This window comes from Phyllobates terribilis, unplaced genomic scaffold (assembly GCF_046119375.1).
Source record: "Phyllobates terribilis strain yellow unplaced genomic scaffold, ASM4611937v1 Scaffold_1__5_contigs__length_1240528914, whole genome shotgun sequence".
Classification (NCBI taxonomy): Eukaryota; Metazoa; Chordata; class Amphibia; order Anura; family Dendrobatidae; genus Phyllobates; species Phyllobates terribilis.
Window position 1 is genome coordinate 808423337 of NW_027362761.1, and position 20755 is coordinate 808444091.

Genomic DNA, 20755 nt, shown 5'->3' on the forward strand with positions numbered 1-20755 from the left:
TTGTATTGGTGGTAAATAGCAGGTATTTATTTATAATGAAAAAAAATTAACTTAAGTACCTGACCTATTGCATTTAGTCATGTATTGTAATTGTGTTACTCTACTTTCTTGACTTTGAGACAGATATACAATAAACATTCAGATATTACAGACTGCACGCTCGTTTCTCCAGGCTGTGAACATTTAACCACCAAAAAAACTACTGAATTCTGCAATACAGTACAAAATTCCTCTCTTCAGTCATCGCAAGCTATCTGCTGCCATCTACACATGGCTGTCTGTAAGGCCGTACATGTTAATAACAGGACAAAATAAAATTTACATTGCACTGACACAAAAAGTCAGCTGTGTTAATTACTCATGCAACAAGTAACAAAACTTGCTGAAATGAAAAATACTTCCTAAAAATTTTTTGCTTCTTTCCACTGCATAAATATTTTTTTTTTATACACTTTTTTTTTTTGTTTTTCTCGTTATGAATTCAAATGAGTCTCGAAATGATACAGAACAAAAATAAAATTTGGCTACTACTGCTATATTACATAAAGGTGCAAAATAATTTATTGATAGTGTTCTATGGGACTGAGGGTGAGCCTCTTACAAAGCCCGGAAAGCATGACAATACAATCAGATTACAACTTACAAATATACTGGCGGATACATGGGTGTTTGTAGAAGTATGTGAATAGTTAGGACATTTACCAAAGGATTAAACTGGTCTCCTGTTCCTTTATGGTATATGGTCAGAAATAGGCCATCATATATGTATACATTTTTCTAGGAAAAAAACCATTTGATCCCCCTTCTTTCCTGCCCATTCGTAGAGTTTCTTGGAATTCATGCATCTGTAGAATAATAAAAGCACCACTGAGGGCTTAATATTAACACTGCTCAAAGGCATATCACCCAATACGTATGTACAAAACTGGAATAGACTATCCAGTGGTCCGTGGGCGATACCCCCATCAATAAGCCCCATCCATTTTCAATAGGAAAATGGGAATTTGACAAGTAAACAGAATGGCTGGAAGGTGCACAAAAATATAGAGAATGTCCGGCTAGTGCAAACCTGGCAAATAAAGCAAGATTTTACATAGTTTGTATTTAGCGGCAATTTACACCTTTGAGCAATGTTGGTAATTATTGAAGAAAGAGAAATATTTTAAGAATGATTATATTAGAGGTTTTTTTTAGTTCTAACAATCATAGAACTAACAGAATTACTGACAAGTGAAGGAGAGTATTACAACCGTTATTGATCAACCAGAGCAAGGAATCAGACCTTAAGATTTTGAAACTGAATGTCTGGAAATGTGAGGAAGCACTTAGATAGCCGCCATGAAAAGTACCAAAGCTCTTCTTTGTCTTAGGTCTACGTGGGACACCTACTGTCTTATGTCATATCATTTTAGGTAAATGGGATACAAAATGTGATTGTGCATTGTAATAATCATGGAACGGAGTAATAAATGATTATATCTCACTGACTGCCGAGAACAATAAGCGGTCGACAAGGCACCACAAGATTCTGCAAGGTGGTCAGTGGAGAACTGAAAAGTGGGAATTGTTTCAATGACCGTAGGCCTTCATGAGAGATCTCAGCAGACAAACGCTCGAAGGGGCCAGTTTTCAATATAACGCCAGATTAGATGAGGCCTTGAATAAAAAAATATTTTAATAATAAATAATGATAAAAATCTACTCAACTATAAAGCAGCTGATTTGATCGGTCATTGTACTGCTTTACTGGGGTAATTCATTTTCGCGGTTTATAGAATATTAGCACAGGCCTCCAGAAATCTTTAGAGTGATCACGTCTCAGCGGCAATCTGAAAATTCCTCTTACAGAAAGGAGTTAAAATTCATAGAATTTCATTTAAAAAAAATGTCATGTGCCTTTATTCAAAAATGGCCTGTGCTGCTACACACGACTATGCACTGATCAACTGTACTCACTAAGAAATGAATGCTAAAATCTGTGCTATGAATGGAACGATCAGCAATGCAACCCGATATATACAGTCCATTATTCCTGTGCCTCTGTGATTGATCATGGCTTGCGAGTGTCATTAAAACCGAGGCACAATGACATTTATCAAATCCAAGGCTTAAAGGGAATCGGTCACTAGAGATTTGCTATGTAATCTGAGAGCAGCATGCTGTAAGGACTTAGACCCGAATTCTAGAGATGTGTCACTTATTAGGTTGTGTATTGCGGTGTCAAAATCAATTTTATCAGCAGATTATCACTAGAGGACTAAGTGTTTAGTACCTCCTAATTCAACCTCGCCCCACCACTGATTAGCAGCTTTTTGTCAATATACATTGGGACACAGAAAGCTGCCAATCAGGGGTGTGGGCGGGGTTATGCTCAACAATCTGAGCTCTGCTAAATCTGCAGCAGAGAAAACTGTGATACTATCACAATTGTTTCACCCAGTAAACCAAGTGATACATTGCAGGAATCAGAGTCTCTATCCCTACATCATGCTGTTGTCAGATTTCTCAGCAAAAACCTACTGCCATATTCCCTTGAACCTTTTCATCCCCATGAAGGCAGGCTACGTTGTGATGCACTTGGGCTGTCTATCTGTGAGGGAGGTAACACAACACTGGAGTACTTCCCAATCGTCTTCACATCACATTTCACAGACATGGGTCACATGTGTGCAGTTTTAATATCACACAGTGCACAATCCCTGAACCCCTAGACATGCAAAGAATTCAGATACTAAAACTTTATGATGGACTGAGAGCTACTGATTCTGACCTGAAGTTGGTTGGAAATTGCAGCACTAGTTATAGAATAGTGCCGAACCTAAGCGAGAAGATCCCCATGATGCTTTTTGGTAGGGTTGGTCTGCGAGAGTCGATGTAAAAGAGGTGCCTTAAAATACATACATGTTAGAAGATGCAGAACAAAACGACAGTACAGACAAAAGTATATTGATGATCTATTACTTGAGTTCCTTTAGTCCCATGTAACAGGCAAGTTATACTGGAGATTTCAATAAAAAGGCCAATATTTTATTTACAATAAACTGTACACTACTTTGAGTCATTTCTTCGTAAGCGGCTTATTTGTCCGAAAAGCTATCTATAGGGTTACTGCGCGGAGGGACTGCTCTACAAAAACAAACACAAGGTAGTATGAGAGCTGTTGGTTGGGCACTTTCTTCATCCAGCAGATGTAGCAGCAGAACTAGATTATGTAGAAGTTCACCATAAGTCTCAGTGATTGACTTCAAGGTAAAGTCATCAGTGAGTCGAGTGATCCCTTTTTCTTGCGGTGTTCAGAACACAAATCAAAAGTGGCATGTAAACTGATTATTTTACGTTCCAACCCGTTTGGAAAGAATGTTGGTTACAGCACAACGTGGAGTGTCCTAGGTCATTAGAATGGCGGAGGGATGTCTAGTTCCTGGACGACTCTTCTGAGCCCCGCTCATGCTGTAAATTATAGTAACAGTTCTGACACACTCTCACTGGAGAAGAGATCTTCAGCCGCTTGATTTCTGACTGGAATCGACTACACCTGAAGACGACAAAAATAAGGAGAAGACAGATTGTAATCATGATCCAAGAGCTAAGGAATAAGGAAGAGGAGAACCGATGGAAAATGAGTAGGTGGGAAGGTGCACTGAACAGTTCAGCCATGCAAAGGCTGCACCGACAAACTTTATTTAACCTTATTCTTGCACTTTATTCACAAATTCTTCTACAAGTCTCTATTCTTTGTCTTTAGCCATAAAATAAGACCAGTGCTAGCAGATGCGAAGTAGAAAGGTTAAGGCCCCGTACACATTAAAGTCTACTGAACCCCCCCACCGACTACAATACTAGGCAACTATCAAATTGTATAGGGGCCTCTTGACTTTAATGAAAGATGATGTCAAGAAAGATTTACTGGGCAGTTTGAAGTCAGACAATCAATCTTTTTTTTCTTCAGGAGATAAGCCCCTGCCAGAGGTGTCTGACAATGGTTTTCCCGCCTCTTCTCAGCCGAACTTTCATGTGAGACATAGGGGTCCACTTGTTCAGGTGTATGGGCACCTTAGACGACCACTTGCCCACTCAATATTATAGATCTTTCAAGGACCCAACCAGATGTTAGGAGCTACTAATGTGGTGCAATATCTTAGCTTTTGTGCGAGTTTCCTCCAGTTGATCCAGTTTTCTCCCACACTCCAAAAACAAGTTATGTGGTTTTTTATGAACTTGTGCCCTCACACAAGAATGCTACATACAGTAAGATGTGTCTAAAAAGTCAATTAATGAAAATAGTTTTACTCTTTCCTACACTAAATATCTGCCTCAGTCATCATCCTATGAGCAAGACTGCATTACTCCAGAGAGATCTTTATGATAGAAGGGTAAAATATATAAATTTATGATGGCAAGCCATACAATCTATAAAAAGAGTCTATGTTACACAGAAAATAGAAAGTGATAAGGTCAGAAAGTAGAAAAAGAGCAAAGCTTGGAGGACAAGTACTTACTTTTGGCAAAAGAGCTGCCCACAGTTTCTGCAATGGTGTCTCCTCTCAGTCAGGGAAAACCTCACTGCACACCCCGAACAACTGTCCATCCCTTCATCCTTTACCCAGTGGTCGGCAGCAGATCGACCCGGCTGATCACTTACTGACCAGCTGAACACCCGTCCTCTGCTGTCTCCAACCAAGATTCTACTGTGATCCCTGCAGAATAATGGAGAATGTAAAATGGACTAAAGTTTGTCACAAAAGTTCTAAGAGAAAAAAAAGCTCTTAAGTATATTGGGTAAAGTGACCTTAAACGGGTTGCCCCACGAACAAAGTACATTTTAAATCAATAAATTTTGGAATAACAATACATTCCACAACTGGATATGCTAAAAGAAATGTTCCTGTGCTTAGGATAATCTCCTAAATGTGCCCCTGCTATGTACTGTTGTAATGGCTCTGTCTAATTATTGTCGGGGAAGTAGGAGGAAGAATAAGTTCCTTCTAATAAGTGAGTATACAGACGAAACAACAGGGCTCAAAGCTGCTGCTTTTTGATGTAACACATTTTCCTGCCTCTTTTATCACAGGAGTGAGTGTTTCTACTGCATCACCAGTCCTGTGAGCTCATCATAGATGAAGTCAATATCATATAAGCTCAGCAGCCACGAGAGCTTCTACAACACTGACTTCACTTATGATGAGCTGAGAGGGCTCGAGACGGGGCAGAAACTCACTCATGATAAAACAGGCAGGGAAATTATCTCAGAAAGTAGCAGCTGCAAGCCCCTGTTTTGTCTGTGTACTCACTTATCATAAGTGAATTATGCTTCCTCCCCTAGTCAGGGGCTGTGCTATGTGACAGTTAATGGATATAAGGCTGTGTGCCCACTACGCGTTTTTTAAGCATTTCCGCAGCGGCAATTCTGCTGCAGAAACGCTTAAAAAACGCTTGGTAGAAGGTCTGCCATGTTCCCCAATGATAATTCGCATGTGCTGTGCACATGCTGCAGAAGTTTCTGCTGCGGATTATCATTGCGGAAAAATCCGCAGCACTACCAATTATTTTGTGGAAACGCGGCGTTTTCGCCGCCATTGACTTGCATTGGAACGCATGGAATCCGTATCACTGGATCTGTACATGCGGATTCCATGCGTTTCAATGTGCGGATGGTACCCGGGTTTGGAGAAGAGGAGACTCTCCTTCGGACCTGGGTACCATAGTACCTGTTAAATAAAGAATAAAATAAAAAATATACATTATACTTACCTTCTGATGGCCCCCGGTGTCTTTATCCGATGCTGGTTGCATGGATTTATATAGTGTGACCAGGTTGTCAAGCACTTTCCAAGTGATGCTAAAATAGCTTGGAAAGCGCTTGACAACAACCCGCAAGCGGAAATGCATGTGAAGAACGCTTCACATCCGCTTGTCCCTGGCAGGAAAAACGCATGTACAATCCGCATGTACAATCCGCATGCATTTTACCTGCCAGGGAGATGCAGAAACGCTCAGGAAAAATCCGAAGCATTTCTGCATTGTGGGCACATAGCCCAAGTGATTTACGGGGTGGAACACAGCAGGCCTGTGCATTGTTTAGTGGCCGATTCCAGGTAGTAAACTATATCTCCTATTCAAGTGAAGTACCAGAACAAATTTAAGCAGATCGGTGCAGGGTGGTTGGTCCCCCATCTATTTGATATTAGTGGCCTATCCTGCAGACAGGTTATTAATTGGTTATTCCCCAAACAATGAATAAAAGCCAATATAGTTAAATATAGCATAAAAAAGCATACTAACTGTGATACATGAGAAGTAAACTGAACTCCTAAATTCAGCCATAGTTACATGAGCACTTAATAATGAGGGAGGGTCTGGCTGATGGAGGCACCTTACAGTAGTGTTATGCGATAAATACACTGCATGCCACCATTATCACATTGTGTGGAGCTCTATTTCAGAAGTCTACAAGATGACAGTATATTCCAAATCTAAATCCTTCTTCCTGGAAAACAACTTGATGTCATATACACTATGGACTATAACAATACATCTGTAATATAAGCACTTACTTGGATATCCCCAGTGCTGTGATCTCGGCAGGGTGCGCGTTGTCTTTCCGATCAAATGCTGTATGCATAGTAAGCTTACTTCTAAACACTAACTGCCGCTCCCACCTGTATCCTGAAATAAAGCACCACATTCTGCATCAGAACCCAACCTAACCTTCTGTAATAAATTATATCAGCACCAGTGGCATCCCCTAGGACACATCAGGCCCCATCATATGCATTAGATGGTCATCTGGTCCTGCTGAAATCAGCTGAGGGGGATGAGCAGCTGCTGCAGGACTGCTCTGCCATTACTACTGGGGCAATATAAAGCATCTGTTCCAGCACTCTGTAGCTGTTCTCAGCAATAACCATGGGTTAGAGAAGTCAGGTCTGGGTTGATCAATTGATTGTTGGGCTAGCTACCATTAAGAAGAGAGCCGTCTTCAGTGGACAATCCCAATAAAAGGACCATCAATGGCCTACTGTACAGAATTAGAAAAATTACTCTAAGGAGGAGCCGATGCAGTTCCTGTACACTAGAAATTTTTACACAGTTTGCAGAAATGTGGTCATCACTAGAGAACAGATTTCCCATAAATGATAGTGTCATTAGGTACCCTTACCAGTTTTCAGTTTGTTATAGTGGCGGCCCTCAGTTTGGCTTGCCTGACCACCACTTTGGACCTGTGGGAACTGCACTTTTGATTGACCTTCAGAATAGTTAACAAAGACAAAGCCATCTTTTTCATCCAAACTGAGCTGATCTGACCAACGTCTGGAGTCATCTGAACCACTGTCTGCTGACCAAGCTGCCAGGCCGGCTCTGGCAGATGATGCTCTTGTCCTGGGAGTGACATTGCTCGGCTGAGTCTGGCTGTCCTTCTGCCTGGTGTCTTGGCTTGAGCTCTGATCTTCTACATCTGAATCGCTGCTGTCATCTTCCTGAGCCTCATGTCCTGCATGGTTAGGCAAATTAGACCATCACAGAACTGCACGGAGCACTAATCGTTACAGAATATAGGAGGAAAAAAATGCCAGGCAAATTAAATGTGAGAAATAAGGCCCACATACCTATTTGTGTCTCTGAGCATTCATCTGGCTGTTCCATGGCATCAGCTGGTTCTGGCGCCGGCGTCTCTGGCACTTGTAAAAACTCCATCCTCCAAAACTAAGAGAACAAGTAACACTACAGCATTCTGCATGGTTTTCACACCATAAAATAACTTATGTGAAGTGCAGTACTCCGCAGCAGCCACTAAGCAACAAACTGCTGTATTCAGCCCCATACGTTGCTTATATCCGTCCTCTGCTGGAGCAGATTTCAGCTGATCGGTCTCAGATCCCTCGAATCTCCTATTGATGACCTATCTTATGAATAGGGTCATCCATTGTTTAGCCTCGGACAACATATTTAAAATATTCACTTACGCGCACAACTCCATCTGAATGTCCTGTGACAAAGACGTTTTGTGTGTCCCACTCATTCATTTCAGATAAGCAGCAGCACAGGATCTGTTGACTTCTTCCAGTAAATGTGTTCACACTGACAATCGGGTTCCCATTAATACTCCAGACATGAATATAAGTACCGGCACATGACACAATGTCACCCTAGAACGAATCAGATACACAGGTAGAACTTTACTGGGAGACGGGGACATTGGAGCTTCACTATTTTAGGTTATTTCCTACTATGATATTACTGTAGACGTATAGGTCAGATCTCAGAGGTTGAAAAAGCTGGATAATATTCAGAGGTATAAGAAAAATGTTTTGTAAACCAATATAACCTTACTGGATCTGTATTACAGGTTCTTCTCATTTCTGAATCTGCTCACATATCACTTTCCAGAATACATATTACTGGAGAAATCCCCCACATATTACACGGTGTTCCAAATTATTATTCAAAAAGTGTTTAGGAGTGATAAGGTAAGAATTTTTTTGTTTGTCAGTTAAACTCATTGATGGTGATATGTGTCAGGGCTCTTTATATCACTGTAAGCAATTGCAGACACCTGTGCTAATTAGTTTGGCAGGTGTGTCCAATGAAAGGCAAGACTACTTAAGAAGGCTGTCCCACATTATTAAGCAGCCTACATTTTCTGCCAAAATGGGAAAGAAAAAGGATGTGTCGGCTGCTGAGAAGCAACAAATTGTGGAGTGTTTAGGTCAAGGCATGACTACAATCAACATTGCCAAGACACTTCATCCTGATCATCGCACAATCAAGAAGTATGTAGCGGATTCACAGTACACACATGTGCGTGCTGATAAGGGAAAACTGAGGACTCTTTCCTACAGGCAATTACGTCAGGTTAAAAGAGCAGCGGCAAAAAAGCCTTGTCATAGCAGCAGACAAGTTTTTGAAGCTGCTGGTGCCTCCAACGTCCCCCGAACAACAAGATGCAGGTCCTTCAGAGGTTTGCAGCTGTGTGTAAGCCATCCTGTCGACCTCCTCTATCCACTGCACACAAGCAGAAACGGCTCCAGTGGGCCAAACAATACATGAAGACTGACTTCAAAACTGTTTTGTTCACCGATGAGTGCCGTGCAACGCTCGATGGTCCAGATGGATGGAGTGGGGGATGGCTGGTTGATGGACACCCCATGCAAACACGGCTACGGCACCAACAAGGAGGAGGTGGAGTAATGTTTTGGGCTGGAATCATGGGGAGAGAGACTGTTGGCCCCTTTAGGATCCCTGAAGGGGTAAATATGAACTCCATAATGTATGTTGAGTTTCTCAAACAGCACTTCCTGCCATGGTTCAAGAAGAAGAACCGTGCATTCCGCAGCAAGATCATTTTCATGCATGATAATGCACAGTCTCATGCTGCACATAACACATCTGCATCTCTGGCTGATATGGGCATAAAAGGGGACAAACTTATGGTGTGGCACCCATGCTCCCCTGACCTCAACCCCATTGAGAACCTCTGGAGCAAAAGGAGTGTCTATGATTGCGGGAGGCAGTTCACATCTAAGCAACAGCTCTGGGAGGGTATTCTGTCCTCATGCAAAACAATTAAAGCAGAAACCATCCAAAACCTGACAAATTCAATGGACAAGAGAGTTCAGAAGCTCCTTTCGAACAAGGGGTCCTATGTGCAAATGTTACATCACCTAGAATAAAGTTTTGAGTTGAAAACTGTTTGATTTCAGTTTGTAATAACCTGCTAATGCTTATAATTACAAAATGACCTTTTTTTGTTCTTTATTCAAATGAAAAGGTTGAAAACTCTGCTGTGCATAATAATTTGGAGCATGCATTTTGAGTGCAGTTTGAGTGTTTTATTTTTTTTTTAAATATACTGTTATCATAGGCAGTTTGTACAAAAACCTTTCAATTGTACTCTAATAGTTATTTGACTGGAAAATTACAATGACTGCAATTCATATAGGTAATTTGAGAAAATATTATTTGCATAATAATTTGGAACACAGTGTATTTATCATTACTATATTCACTAATCTCCACCACATATAATTTATCATTACTATATTCACTAATCTCCACCACATATTATTTATCATTACTATATTCACTAATCTCCACCACATATTATTTATCATTACTCTATACACTGTAATCTCCACCACATATTATTTATCATTACTCTATACACTGTAATCTACACCACATATTATTTATCATTACTCTATACACTGTAATCTCCACCACATATTATTTATCATTATTCTATACACTGTAATCTCCACCACATATTATTTATCATTATTCTATACACTGTAATCTCCACCACATATTATTTATCATTACTCTATATACTGTAATCTCCACCACATATTATTTATCATTACTATATTCAGTAATCTCCACCACATATTATTTATCATTACTCTATACACTGTAATCTCCACCACATATTATTTATCATTACTATATTCACTAATCTCCACCACATATTATTTATCATTACTCTATACACTATAATCTCCACCACATATTATTTATCATTACTCTATACACTGTAAACTCCACCACATATTATTTATCATTACTATATTCACTAATCTCCACCACATATTATTTATCATTACTCTATACACTATAATCTCCACCACATATTATTTATCATTACTATATTCACTAATCTCCACCTCATATTATTTATCATTACTCTATACACTGTAATCTCCACCACATATTATTTATCATTACTCTATACACTGTAATCTACACCACATTATTTATCATTACTCTATACACTGTAATCTCCACCACATATTATTTATCATTACTCTATACACTGTAATCTCCACCACATATTATTTATCATTATTCTATACACTGTAATCTCCACCACATATTATTTATTATTATTCTATACACTGAAATCTCCACCACATATTATTTATCATTACTCTATACACAGAAATCTCCACCACATATTATTTATCATTATTCTATACACTGTAATCTCCACCACATATTATTTATCATTACTCTATACACTGAAATCTCCACCACATATTATTTATCATTACTCTATACACTGTAATCTCCACCACATATTATTTATCATTACTCTATACACTGTAAACTCCACCACATATTATTTATCATTACTCTATACACTGTAATCTCCACCACATATTATTTATCATTACTATATTCACTAATCTCCACCACATATTATTTATCATTACTCTATACACTGAAATCTCCACCACATATTATTTATCATTACTCTATACACTGTAATCTCCACCACATATTATTTATCATTACTCTATACACTGTAAACTCCACCACATATTATTTATCATTACTATATTCACTAATCTCCACCACATATTATTTATCATTACTCTATACACTGTAATCTCCACCACATATTATTTATCATTACTCTATACACTGTAATCTCCACCACATATTATTTATCATTATTCTATACACTGTAATCTCCACCACATATTATTTATCATTACTCTATACACTGTAATCTCCACCACATATTATTTATCATTACTATATTCACTAATCTCCACCACATATTATTTATCATTACTCTATACACTGAAATCTCCACCACATATTATTTATCATTATTCTATACAATGTAATCTCCACCACATATTATTTATCATTATTCTATACACTGTAATCTCCACCACATATTATTTATCATTACTATATTCACTAATCTCCACCACATATTATTTATCATTACTCTATACACTGAAATCTCCACCACATATTATTTATCATCATTCTATACAATGTAAACTCCACCACATATTATTTATCATTATTCTATACACTGAAATCTCCACCACATATTATTTATCATTACTCTATACACTGTAATCTCCACCACATATTATTTATCATTACTCTATACACTGTAATCTCCACCACATATTATTTATCATTACTATATTCACTAATCTCCACCACATATTATTTATCATTACTATATTCACTAATCTCCACCACATATTATTTATCATTACTCTATACCCTGTAGTCTCCACCACATATTATTTATCATTATTCTATACCCTGTAATCTCCACCACATATTATTTATCATTACTCTATACCCTGTAATCTCCACCACATATTATTTATCATTATTCTATACACTGTAAACTCCACCACATATTATTTATCATTACTCTATACACTGTAATCTCCACCACATATTATTTATCATTACTCTATACACTGTAATCTCCACCACATATTATTTATCATTCTATACACTGTAATCTACACCACATATTATTTATCATTATTCTATACACTGTAAACTCCACCACATATTATTTATCATTATTCTATACACTGTAATCTCCACCACATATTATTTATCATTACTCTATACACTGTAATCTCCACCACATATTATTTATCATTACTCTATACCCTGTAATCTCCACCACATATTATTTATCATTACTCTATACACTGTAATCTCCACCACATATTTATCATTACTCTATACACTGTAATCTCCACCACATATTATTTATCATTACTCTATACACTGTAATCTCCACCACATATTATTTATCATTATTCTACACACTGTAATCTCCACCACATATTATTTATCATTATTCTATACACTGTAATCACCACCACATATTATTTATCATTATTCTATACACTGTAATCTCCACCACATATTATTTATCATTACTCTATACACTGTAATCTCCACCACATATTATTTATCATTACTCTATACACTGTAATCTCCACCACATATTATTTATCATTACTATATTCACTAATCTCCACCACATATTATTTATCATTACTCTATACACTGTAATCTCCACCACATATTATTTATCATTACTCTATACACTGTAATCTCCACCACATATTATTTATCATTATTCTATACACTGTAATCTCCACCACATATTATTTATCATTACTCTATACACTGTAATCTCCACCACATATTATTTATCATTATTCTATACACTGTAATCTCCACCACATATTATTTATCATTACTCTATACACTGTAATCTCCACCACATATTATTTATCATTACTCTATACCCTGTAGTCTCCACCACATATTATTTATCATTATTCTATACCCTGTAATCTCCATCACATATTATTTATCATTACTCTATACCCTGTAATCTCCACCACATATTATTTATCATTATTCTATACACTGTAAACTGCACCACATATTATTTATCATTACTCTATACACTGTAATCTCCACCACATATTATTTATCATTACTCTATACACTGTAATCTCCACCACATATTTATCATTATTCTATACACTGTAATCTCCACCACATATTATTTATCATTACTCTATACACTGTAATCTCCACCACATATTATTTATCATTATTCTATACACTGTAATCTCCACCACATATTATTTATCATTACTCTATACACTGTAATCTCCACCACATATTATTTATCATTACTCTATACCCTGTAGTCTCCACCACATATTATTTATCATTATTCTATACCCTGTAATCTCCATCACATATTATTTATCATTACTCTATACCCTGTAATCTCCACCACATATTATTTATCATTATTCTGTACACTGTAAACTGCACCACATATTATTTATCATTACTCTATACACTGTAATCTCCACCACATATTATTTATCATTATTCTATACACTGTAATCTCCACCACATATTATTTATTATTATTCTATACACTGTAATCTCCACCACATATTATTTATCATTATTCTATACACTGTAATCTCCACCACATATTATTTATCATTACTCTATACACTGTAATCTCCACCACATATTATTTATCATTACTCTATACCCTGTAGTCTCCACCACATATTATTTATCATTATTCTATACCCTGTAATCTCCACCACATATTATTTATCATTACTCTATACCCTGTAATCTCCACCACATATTATTTATCATTACTCTATACACTGTAAACTCCACCACATATTATTTATCATTACTCTATACACTGTAATCTCCACCACATATTATTTATCATTCTATACACTGTAATCTACACCACATATTATTTATCATTATTCTATACACTGTAAACTCCACCACATATTATTTATCATTATTCTATACACTGTAATCTCCACCACATATTATTTATCATTACTCTATACACTGTAATCTCCACCACATATTATTTATCATTACTCTATACACTAATCTCCACCACATATTATTTATCATCATTCTATACACTGTAATCTCCACCACATATTATTTATCATTACTCTATACACTGTAAACTCCACCACATATTATTTATCATTACTCTATACACTGTAATCTCCACCACATATTATTTATCATCATTCTATACACTGTAATCTCCACCACATATTATTTATCATTACTCTATACATTGTAATCTACACCAACATCCAGACACTCACCGTTAATTCATTTATACATAGAGCAGACACTGGAGCTCGGTGGCCACGTAACTGTGTCACAAACGACAGCTTGTTTAGGTCCCAGATGATGCAGGTACGGTCCCGTGAGCCACTGACAACTATGTGGTATGCCAAGGAGGCGGTCAGACATGTAACGGTGTCTGTATGTCCAATCAGTGCCTGCAAACCAAAACAGGAAGAAATATCAGGACACGTATGTGATTGGATGCAGCGCTCATATGTCCATGTCAGGTTGACATGTCTACAGCATAGTTTTGTGGTATGACAACACATTTCAGAAAAGATCCACAGCAGGACTTCTGAGATAGAAGGCAGTACAGATTATAGGGGGATCCAGACTACACATTCTGACAGTTATGAGGGGAGATCTAAACTATACACCCAGACTACGTACCCAGACTGCTGTTATAGGGGGAGGTCCAGACTACGTATCCAGACTGCTGTTGTAGGGGGAGGTCCAGACTACGTATCTAGACTGCTGTTGTAGGGGGAGGTCCAGACTAGGAATCTAGACTGCTGTTGTAGGGGGAGGTCCAGACTACGTATCTAGACTGCTGTTGTAGGCGGAGGTCCAAACTACGAATCTAGACTGCTGTTGTAGGGTGAGGTCCAGACTACGAATCTAGACTGCTGTTGTAGGGGGAGGTCCAGACTACAAATCTAGACTGCTGTTGTAGGGGGAGGTCCAGACTACAAATCTAGACTGCTGTTGTAGGGGGAGGTCCAGACTACGAATCTAGACTGCTGTTGTAGGGGGAGGTCCAGACTACGTATCCAGACTGCTGTTGTAGGGGGAGGTCCAGACAACGTATCCAGACTGCTGTTGTAGGGGGAGGTCCAGACTACGAATCTAGACTGCTGTTTTAGGGGGAGGTCCAGACTAGGTATCTAGACTGCTGTTGTAGGGGGAGGTCCAGACTACGTATGAAGACTGTTGTTATAAGAGGAGGTCCAGACTGCTGTTTTAAAGGGAGGTCAAGACTACACAGACAGATGGCTGTTATAAGCTAAATCCACCCTACTTATCTAGACAGCTGTTATAGGGGGAGGTGCAGACTACATATCTAGGCTGCTGTTATAGGGGGAGATCCAGACTACATAGGCAGATGGCTGTTACTAGCAAAGTCCACCCTACTTATCTAGACTAATGTTTTAGGGGGAGGTCCTTATGGTTGTTATAGATTGTGGTCAAAACTACATAGATAAAGAGCTGTTATGCTATTATTGAGTGAAATCCAGACTGCAGTTAGAATTTGGTTAAGGGAGTGGATCAGAACCAGCTGGACAGTTCTAAAAGTGTAAAATACTGACTAGACAGATCAGACAGATGTTATATCGGGTGTTACAGACAACAAAGCCAGATTGTTATTAGGTGGTATTTCAGATTACAGCCAGATTGCTGTTATAAGGGAGGTCTAGACTACAGGCAAAATGTTGCTATAAGAGGAGGTCCAGACTACACAGCTTTACTGCTGTGGTTTAAATTACATAGCAGGAGTTTTTACAAACCTGTTTCAATGTGAGGGATTTTGCTTTTTCTTTAGACGTTCCCATCTCCCACACACAGATTACTGTACTTGTTCCCCCAGTGATTACCAGTTTTGGGTTTGGGCAAATGGCACAGAGTATTTGCCCCCATTCAGATAAGCATTCATAGACGACAACTACCTGCAAAACAAGGCAAATACTTTCAATACTTTGTACCAATATAGATTACAAAGTGTCTTTGGCCCAGCAGAAAATGAACAAACCTTGTCAGACTCATAAATTCCTAATCTGCAACTGAGGTCAGCGTAACCCCATGCAAAAGTCTTGTTCCAGGTCGGCGGAATGAGAACCTTGTTCTGTTCTACAGCCAGAATTCCCTTATCTGTGCAAACAATCTGACCAACGGGCTCTTTCAGTTCTTGAAAAAATGACACAGGTTAAAAGAACACATGGATGATAGACTTAAAATTATTTACAAAACAAGCCTATACATCACATACAGAAGTATCAAAGTGTAATAACAGGCTTTTGCGCAATGATGTCACATTAGTATGTGTGCGTCCATGTATGACTTTATTATGATAGTTTTTATGCACATAAATATACAAGCTCCCTTTAAAGAGTGACCGTCACTTTATGTTTTGTTTTTCCATAAATCAATAGTACATATGAAAATAAGAAAATTCGTAATGTATCTTTACTAGATAAATCCACTTCTTCACCTCCTGAACTGGTCATTCTGACTTTCCCATTACTAAGACAGATGACAGTTGGTGCCTATACAGTTCTATGGAGAACTGTTGTTTCTGGAGAACTCGCAGCAGAATATCTGTATCTGCCTCTAGACCCTCCCTTTATAGAAGTTATGACCACCAACTGTCACCTCCTATCTCAGTAATGGGGAAATCTGTCTTTACTGAATACAGATTTTAACCAGGAACTGAGAGTGGAAAATTAATACAAGAGAAGAAAGAAGCAAATTTCTCAGATAAGATATATTAGGCCTGTGTATTCATAGTCTTCATTATTTTTGCAATTATGTCACTCTAACGTGAAAAGTTAACCCTTTCACTCCAGGGCCATGTTCCGTTTTCTCCTCACCTTCTTCCAAGAGCCGTAATTTTTTATTTTTCTGTCAATATAGCCGTATGACGGCTTGTTTTTTGCAGGATGAGTTGTACTTTTGAATGATACCATTCATTCTACCACATAACGTATTGGAAAATGGTGCTACTTTCACAATTGTTTTTTGGGTTTTTTATTTCCCATGCTCACTATATAGTAAAACTGACCTGGCAATATGATTCTCAAGGTCAGTACAAATACAAAGGTGCCAAACATGTAGATATTTTTTTTTTAAGTGGTGAAAAAAAAATTAGGACATTTGTAACAAAATTTTTTTTTGCTTTTGGTGCCATTTTCCGAGACCCGTAACGTTTTCACTTTTCGTGATCTGGGGCTGGGTGAGGGCTTATTTCTTGCGCCCTAAGCGGACGTTTCACTGATACCATTTTGTGGTCGATACGATATTTTGATTGTCTCTTATTGCAGTGTTGCGGCAGCCCAAAAAATTTAGTTCTGGCATTTTGATTGTTTTTTTTTTTTCGTTATGCAGTTTACCAATCGGATTAATTTATTTTATATTTTGATAGATCGGAATTACTACTTTTAAAATAAATACAATAAAAGTCATGTTTTAATACATCCCTTATTTAGGGTTTATTTACCCTCTGGGTAATTAGGTAATAAACATTGATAAGCTAGGATAATTTCTGATGAAGCCACAATAGTGTAAGTATTTACAGGATGCTCTCTATAGTGAAGCTGTCGCAATATTGTGTTATCTTATGGCCAATACTACACTGTGATTATGTGATAGTGTAGTTGTGTAAGAACAGGCTTTGCTCTCCTTTAATGATGTGTGTGCACTACCTTTCACTGGAACCAGGGAGGGTCTCAAATTGTCCAAGTGATGGAAAAAAATCTTGTCAGATGCAGAACCCAAGGGCATAGATATTGATGACATGTCTCCATTAATGCGACTTCTAACACGTTTTGGTGGATGTGGCTTTTTAAAAAGCTGAAAAAAAAATAGAAAAGTGAGAAAAGTTTGGAGATTGAATATGGTGAACTTAAATATTTTATTGAGCGTTGCTACCTATTTGACATTAAAAATTGTACAAAGCCATTAAAAGAGTTGGCCAACCCCTAAACTTTTTATTTTTAACAAACAACTGCCTGTCTGTGGTTTAAAATAACAAAAGAAACTCCTGCGCCAAGGCTTCCCAGGTCCCCCGCCGCAATGTAGTGGCAACACGTGATTTCTGCAGCATTGACTTCATTGGGGTCAACCACTACAACTACAATCAGTGATTGGCTGCAGTAGTCAAGTGTCGGCATGCCGTGTCATCAATAGAGCTGGTAAACAGAGCCCGAGAGGGAACAGGCGCGATAGCGGCAGAGGACTGCTATTGTCAGTGTTACACATTTTGTTATTTTACACTATTGGCAACAGTAAAAAAATATATAAATACCGTATATATGGGGTTAGACAATACATTTACCAAGAATCTGGATTCATATATTTAAAATCAAAAAGTTATGGGTTAATGATGTTTAATTATTCAGGTGGTTCCAGTTCAGAGTTTTGGACAGCCCAGCTGGTGGATTGGCATCTTAAACATAAAGTGACTCAAGGTTATAAATCACTTTATATGAAAGAAGCCCACATAGGGTATCACTCCATCCAAATATAAAAGACAGAATATGGCACTCAGATGCAAGAAGACCCAAAACATGATTTATTTAGAACCGTAATCCCGTGTAACGGTTCAGTCTGACACTCAGACCTTCATCAGACAGATTGCTGGAAAGCAGTGTAGAATGGGTGGACAGCGCAGTGTGGATCAGGGTGACAGACCAATGTACACATCCACTCATGATCCACATTGCGCTGTCCACACATACTACACTGCTCACCAGTAATCTGTCTGATGAAGGTCTGAGTGTCAGACCGAAACGTTACACTGGATCAAGTTTTGGTTCTTCTTGCATCTGAGTGCACGTTCCCAAACAACAATTACAAACCGAAGGCCCGAAAAAATGTCATTTATACAAAACAGGTCAGACGGACACTTCACTTTACAAAAAATGTATGTTTGTGAGAAGATGGGAAGACCACCATTGCCCTTCAACTCCCCAACATACACAATTTAAATCATAGTATTAAAATAACATATGGTCAGATAGAATGGATAGAAAAGTTATTTTTTGTCATCAAAACCATGTTAGGACCCTTAAATTTATTCTTGCATTTAAAATTGACACAAATGAAAATACGTCAAATGTGCTTTACCTGCTTAGGGATCTGTCCAAAATTATTAATAAAGCCTATGGTAGCAGTCTCTTTCAAAGGGTCATTAATGTTGTAGATGTCCACTTGCCCCTCATAGAAGAGATGATGAAAAACATTGACGGCATCTACGGCAGGTGGCCCCTGTTGCTTGTACCCGAAGATCAGGTCTATCCATTCATGTAGGTGGGCACTGACGTAGTCACACTCCAGAGCCTGAGTGAACAGTAAGAACCTTTATACTGAAATTTGTGACACATTATCAGCTAAAATACTACACATTCATCAAAATATCTATATAGTACGCTCTAAACAAGCAAAAAACACAATCATTAAAGATGAAAATATATATAAATTGTTTCATTTATTGATTTTTTTTCTCATTATTTTTTCATTCTTTATTCACAATGCACTATATAGGAGCAGCTCTATTTAGTTAAAAAATGTCCCTGGAATATATTGCATATATGACAGTCTCCTTTTACCTCTCTATGCACGCGGATAAATTCCCGGGGGTCCCCTTTTGCCCATGGGGGTAGAATTACATCACCAAGCTTAGTTCCATTTTGTTTACAACCTACAAAAATAAAAAAAAAGTAATTGACAGAAAATATTGGCTAATTAGTTGGTTCATTTGAAAAGGATTTTCTAATGGTAATAAAGTTGCCGGTGTTAAACATTGGCTTTCTTTATTTTCTAAAGTGAAATACATATTTCAACTGCTCCTGATTTATTTTTTTATTCCCTATAGTTGTGTAAATGTTAGTGTAATGTAGTGTCAGTGTATTAATATACTCACTGATAGCACAAAACTGTCACTCAGAAGAGCAGAATGGCTAAGTATCTTTGTTTTTTTCCTATAGTATAGAGCAGTTATGTAATTTCAGATATTTTATGTTTGCATGCTATAGCGATACAGAGTGCAACTTTATTTGTTAGTTCTATATGGAGATGGCTACTCTTAGTATGCACCTGTTTGGAAGTGACGGTCAGTGTTTAATACTTATTAATATACTCACTGATCGCCATTCTGCTCCTCTTTTGAGTGACAGCGATTCAGACACTCCAGGTCACACTGCACTCCGTGTGACTCAGAAGTGACTTTTACAGTGTAAGCCTATGGAGTATCGGAATGAGGCTTCATAAATTTACACTGTTAGACCACGGCCCCACTATCAGTATTCGGTCAGTATTTTCTCTCAGAAGTGGGAGCCAAGACCAGGAGTGGGTGATAAATGCAGAATTGGTGACTTGTTTCTATTATACCCTTTCTCTGATTGTTCCTCACCTGGTTTTGGCTCCCACTCCTGAGAAAAAGTACTGACCGAATATTGATAGTGGGGCCATGGCCTAAAAGAGACTTCCGGCTCACGTATAGAGTGACCCAGAGAGTCTGAAGAGCAGTCATATCATTTAGAAGAGGAGTGGAACG

At 38.0% G+C, this 20755-nt stretch overlaps 1 protein-coding gene across 7 annotated transcripts in view; it reads right to left on the reverse strand.

Moving 5' to 3' along the window:
* The window catches only part of WDFY3 (WD repeat and FYVE domain containing 3), a 353725-nt gene continuing 332970 nt past the window's right edge, over positions 1-20755 (reverse strand). For all 7 annotated transcript variants that reach the window (XM_073637114.1, XM_073637120.1, XM_073637116.1 and 4 more), the window contains 12 exons: positions 19809-19900; positions 19327-19539; positions 17904-18051; positions 16235-16389; positions 15993-16151; positions 14463-14642; positions 7965-8147; positions 7608-7704; positions 7160-7492; positions 6555-6666; positions 4500-4697; positions 1-3535 (listed from right to left, as the gene is read on the reverse strand). In XM_073637114.1, coding sequence (XP_073493215.1) covers positions 3415-3535; positions 4500-4697; positions 6555-6666; positions 7160-7492; positions 7608-7704; positions 7965-8147; positions 14463-14642; positions 15993-16151; positions 16235-16389; positions 17904-18051; positions 19327-19539; positions 19809-19900 — 1991 coding nt within the window. In that variant the 3' untranslated portion in view covers positions 1-3414. The remainder of the gene's footprint in view (positions 3536-4499; positions 4698-6554; positions 6667-7159; positions 7493-7607; positions 7705-7964; positions 8148-14462; positions 14643-15992; positions 16152-16234; positions 16390-17903; positions 18052-19326; positions 19540-19808; positions 19901-20755) is intronic.